Source organism: Tarenaya hassleriana, unplaced genomic scaffold (assembly GCF_000463585.1).
Source record: "Tarenaya hassleriana unplaced genomic scaffold, ASM46358v1 Cleome224, whole genome shotgun sequence".
In the NCBI taxonomy this organism is placed as follows: Eukaryota; Viridiplantae; Streptophyta; class Magnoliopsida; order Brassicales; family Cleomaceae; genus Tarenaya; species Tarenaya hassleriana.
Window position 1 is genome coordinate 61,917 of NW_010965576.1, and position 4,897 is coordinate 66,813.

At 49.4% G+C, this 4,897-nt stretch overlaps 2 protein-coding genes across 2 annotated transcripts in view; both read left to right on the forward strand.

The window, feature by feature from the left end:
* The window catches only part of LOC104815183, a 9,199-nt gene that overhangs the window by 2,666 nt on the left and 1,636 nt on the right, over window positions 1–4,897 (forward strand). The window contains exon 2 of the mRNA XM_010543499.2: window positions 479–526. The gene's annotated coding sequence lies outside the window, so the exon portion shown is untranslated. The remainder of the gene's footprint in view (window positions 1–478; window positions 527–4,897) is intronic.
* LOC109116749 (RNA-directed DNA polymerase homolog) lies at window positions 2,048–4,222 on the forward strand. The gene has a single exon (XM_019202722.1). The coding sequence runs from the start codon at window positions 3,441–3,443 to the stop codon at window positions 4,062–4,064; it is 624 nt and encodes a 207-aa protein (XP_019058267.1). The 5' UTR covers window positions 2,048–3,440; the 3' UTR covers window positions 4,065–4,222.

The window sequence follows — 4,897 nt, forward strand, 5'->3', positions numbered from 1 at the left end:
CTCTTCACGTGGTTCGCCGGTTTGGCTAGCAGCCCCGTTGTTGGCTGTCGTCGGTGTGTCCGCCGGTCATCCTTGAGCTCGTGTGTCCGACTCTTCTCCTTGGTCTGTCCAAGGAAGCCTTCGTTCATCTCTATCTCCTTGAAACGATTCCGAATTCGAGAGCCACTCCCGTGAGCCGGTGATCGAAATCGTTTCCCCATAAACCCACTTCGATTATTCCCCGTTCATCCGTGAATTCGAGAGCCACTCACCGTGAGCCGGTGATTGCGGTTGAACCTCCTGCCCATCCTGCTCCGTGCGTACATCATTTTGGTATCAGAGCCTGCTCGAGCCATAGGACGTTCCCCGGGTGAGATCTATCCTTTATCAATTTCTGTTTTGTCATTTGATTCGGTCCCATCGGTAACCCGAAAACAATTCTGCGTGTTGCGGCTTGTACGTCGACGAGAAATCTGATTTCGTGTTGCATTGTTTGCAGAGGAAGAGAGATCAAGTTCCTACAGTCGGAAACGCAGCTACTATCCGGGTGAGATTCCTCCTTGATCAATCTCGATTGTTTGCTTCGTGATTCACGAAATCTGTGCCTATTCGTGAACTATTCGTCTTCCGAAAATCTGGTTTGTTATCCATTGTTGTGTGACGTGTTGGACAGATTGCGTGACGCTTATTGTGGAACTCTTGCACGTTTGTGTGTGATTAGAACCGAACTATCTGTACCCGCAAGTGACTCATGTACCCGGTAGAAATCTGCACGTTCGTTAAGAAAAATCTGTTCTAGTGAGCGTTGTATGCGAAACCGTTGATTGAAAACGCACGTTCGTTGTTCGTCTTGCTTGCACGATCCCATTGCGAGGTTGCTGTCTGTTTGGTTGGTGCATCCCGTTGTACACTGAGTGTGAAACGTGTTGCTTGCTGTTATCCCGTCTCACACGTCGATTCGATCTTTCGCGCGTTTGCATGTCCATCTACTTGCACGTCGTGATCGATTGTTGCTTTGCACGTTGATTGTATACCCCTGCACGTGAGTAAGAATATACGTACAGATTGCATGTTGCGTGATTGGCCGTTGACAACCCCGTGATTGTGTGATTACTCGTCTATCATTTCCGCATTTGCACGTTGATTGTGGATCCATTTGAGTGTTTTGCGCGTTATTTGCATTGTGCTAGATTTGAGCGAAACAAGAGTGCCAACGACGCCACCAACGAGGGTGAGAACGTAGGGTCCTCTAGTAACACCGAGGTATTCCGAGCCCTCCAACAAATGATGGATCAAATAGCTAGACTAGAAGAATCCCGACCGCAAAACCAACCCGCTCGAGAAACCGCACATCATAACCGAGAACCCGTTGCCTGTCCTATACCAAACCGAGAACATAGCCCCGAAATCCATAGTGGGGATGAGAGCGAGATAGGACCCCGGAGAGAGCGGTAGAAAACATAAGAGACCGTGACCCGTACCCTAGACATGAAGCCCCTAGGAACCGTGAGAGATTAACCGAGGAAGGGACGGATTACGACGAATCCCCTAGAGCCTATAGACAACGAGATAGGATAGATGCCGAGGGTTCCGATTACGTTGAGCCACCTAGGAGACGAGCCCAACCGAGACCGAGAGTTAGGGCCAACCGTAGGCGAGAGGCAAACGATGACTTAGACGATCCTTATCTAGAACAGCCACGTGCTTATCCCGGATCAACCGAGCTCAAGCTCAAGCCTCCCCTCTTCCTAGGTAAAGTAGATCCCGAGGCGTATCTCGATTGGGAGCGACAGATGGATAACATTTTCGAGTGTTATTCCTATTCGGAGCGTAAGAAGGTGCAATATGCTGCCGCCCAATTGGCCGAAAATGCCCTCACTTGGTGGGATCGTGAGGTTAATGAGCGTAGGCGAGGCCATTACGCTCAGGTCGAAACGTGGCGTGAGATGAAAAATCTCATGCGAAAGCGTTTCGTACCCCCTCATTTCCATAGAGATCTTCAACGAAGGTATAGGCGTCTAGCGCAAGGATCTAGATCGGTTGACGAATATTACGAGGAGTTCGAACGTATTAGGAGCCGACAAGAGCTGGAGGAGGACGAAGAAACGGTTATGGCCCAGTTCGTAGATGGACTGCAGGATGAGATCGGCCGCAAAGCTGAGAGCCATCCGTACCGAGACCTTCAGGATCTCGTGCACCTAGCCGTGCAAATCGAACAACAAGAGAGACGTAAGTCTTCTAGGGTAGGAAAACCCCAGGCTTATGCGCCAGGAACCTCTAGTACTCCATCTAAGCCGATACCTTTTAGGAGAGAGGTCCCCGAGAGCCGAACCATACCCAGTTACCGGGACAAAGGAAAGAGTCCGGAAACTTCTAACCCAAAACCCCAACCCGAACTTACCAAAGACACTCGGACACGCGAAATCATTTGCTATAAGTGTCACGGGCGAGGCCATATGGCCAAGGACTGTCCGAATTCCCGTGTAATGATCATTACAGACAAAGGGGAATATGAGTCCTTAGACGAGGACGAGGCTGCCGATTCCGACGCGGAGATCGAGTACCCGGACAGCGGCGAGTTACTTGTCACTCGACGAGTACTTAGCACGTTAGTAACTCCGGACGAAACAGCCCAGCGAGAGACCATCTTCCACACCCGTTGTACTATACACGGAAAAGTTTGTGGGATGATCGTCGATAGTGGGTCGTGCACGAATGTAGCGAGCGCGTACATGGTAAAGAAGTTAGACCTACCCACTGAGAAACATCCGCATCCATATAAGCTGCAATGACTTAATAACAGCGGAGAGATTAAAGTGACCGAAAGGGTCAAAATCCCGTTCAGTATAGGAAAATACCGAGACGAGGTTCTCTGTGACATCGTCCCTATGCAAGCCGGCCATATTCTTTTAGGACGGCCTTGGCAATTTGATCGGAAAGTGAAACATGATGGTCGAGCCAATCAGTACTCTTTCGTACATGACAAGCGAAAAATTGTGCTCGCACCTCTAAGTCCATCTCAAGTTCACGAGATGCAACTCAAACTAGCCAAAGAACCCGAACCAAAGAAAGGGAACTTTTATGTTAAAGCTAGTCAGGTGATGCGTGTTGTTCGCCAAGAACAGCCGGTGTTGCTCTTGGTTTTCAAGGACCAATTGAGCCTCCGTACGGAGGCACCGACCCTTAGTCCCGCTATTAGCCGGCTCCTGGAGCGCTATAGCGATGTATTTCCGGATGAAATTCCGGCGGGACTATCACCTATACGCGGGATCGAACATCAGATCGATCTAGTGCCAGGAGCACCTTTGCCAAACCGACCCGCGTACCGGATGAACCCCGAAGAGACTAAATAGCTCGAAAAATAAGTCCAAGAGCTACTAAGTAAGGGTTATATCCGAGAGAGCCTTAGTCCCTGTGCAGTCCCTGTACTACTGGTACCGAAAAAGGACGGGACTTGGAGAATGTGTGTGGATTGCCGTGCGATCAACAACATCACGGTTAAATACTGGCATCCCATACCCCGACTTGATGACATGCTCGATGAGCTAAGCGGAGCCACGATCTTTTCGAAGATCGACCTTAAGAGTGGCTACCATCAAGTTAGGATGAAAGAAGGCGATGAATGGAAAACCGTCTTCAAGACAAAACAAGGTCTTTATGAGTGGCTCGTTATGCCATTCGGGCTCACGAACGCCCCAAGCACTTTCATGCGGCTCATGAACCAGGTTCTAAGAGCCTATATTGGAAAGTTCGTGGTGGTCTACTTCGACGACATTCTCATCTATAGTCGAGGTGAAAGAGACCATATCTTGCACTTAGAGCAAGTAATGACCACTCTCCGAAAGGAAAGTCTCTACGCCAACTTTAAGAAATGCTCGTTCTGCACAGACGAGTTAGTCTTTCTAGGCTTTGTGGTCAGCTCTCAAGGGCTGCGAGTTGACGGTGAAAAGATCAAGGCCATTCAGAGTGGCCGACACCATCTACTATCGGACATGTGCGGAGCTTTCTCGGCCTTGCTAGTTTCTATCGCCGATTTGTCCGAGATTTCAGCAGTATTACTGCACCCCTTACCGCGGTCACTATGAAAGACGTGGTCTTTGAATGGGGCAAGGCTCAAGAGCGTGCTTTTTCCGCTCTCAAAGATAGCCTCACTACCGCACCGGTCTTAGTTCTTCCGAACTTTGACAAAACTTTTGAGATAGAGTGCGATGCCTCCGGGATTGGCATTGGAGCCGTCCTTATGCAGGAGAAGAGACCCGTGGCCTACTTTAGTGAGAAGCTTAGTGGAGCTACGCTAAATTATCCGACATACGACAAAGAGCTTTACGCTCTCGTACGAGCACTTGAGACCTGGCAGCACTATCTGCTTGCTAAGGAATTTGTCGTTCATTCGGATCATGAGACCCTTAAACACCTCAAGGGTCAAACCGTGCTCAAGCGCAGACACGCTAAGTGGCTTGAGTTCATCGAGACATTTCTCTACCTCATTAAGTACAAAAAGGGAAAGGACAACGTCGTAGCTGACGCATTGTCTCGACGCTATGCATTGCTGGCAGTCATGGAAGCAAGGATGCTTGGATTTGAGGTCCTCAAAGAACAATATGTGACTGACCCGGACTTCGGAACCATCATTGAGGAGTGTAGTCGCGGAACCTACGGCCCATTCTATACCCATGATGGATATCTATTCCGAGAGAAACGTCTATGTATCCCGCAAGGGTCGATGCGAGATGTGATACTCCGCGAAGCGCATGGAGGCGCACTTGCTGGTCATTTCGGAGTAGATAAAACGCTGGCCATTGTACAAGAACACTTCTTTTGGCCCCATCTCAAGAAAGACGTTCAGAGGTTTTGTGCTAAGTGTATCGAGTGCCATAAGGCAAAGTCTCGAGTGCAACCTCATGGTCTTTACATGCCA

Coding starts and splice junctions, on each gene's coding strand:
- LOC109116749 (XM_019202722.1), top strand. CDS start 3,441: ATGTGTGTGGATTGCCGTGCGATCAACAACATCACGGTTAAATACTGG.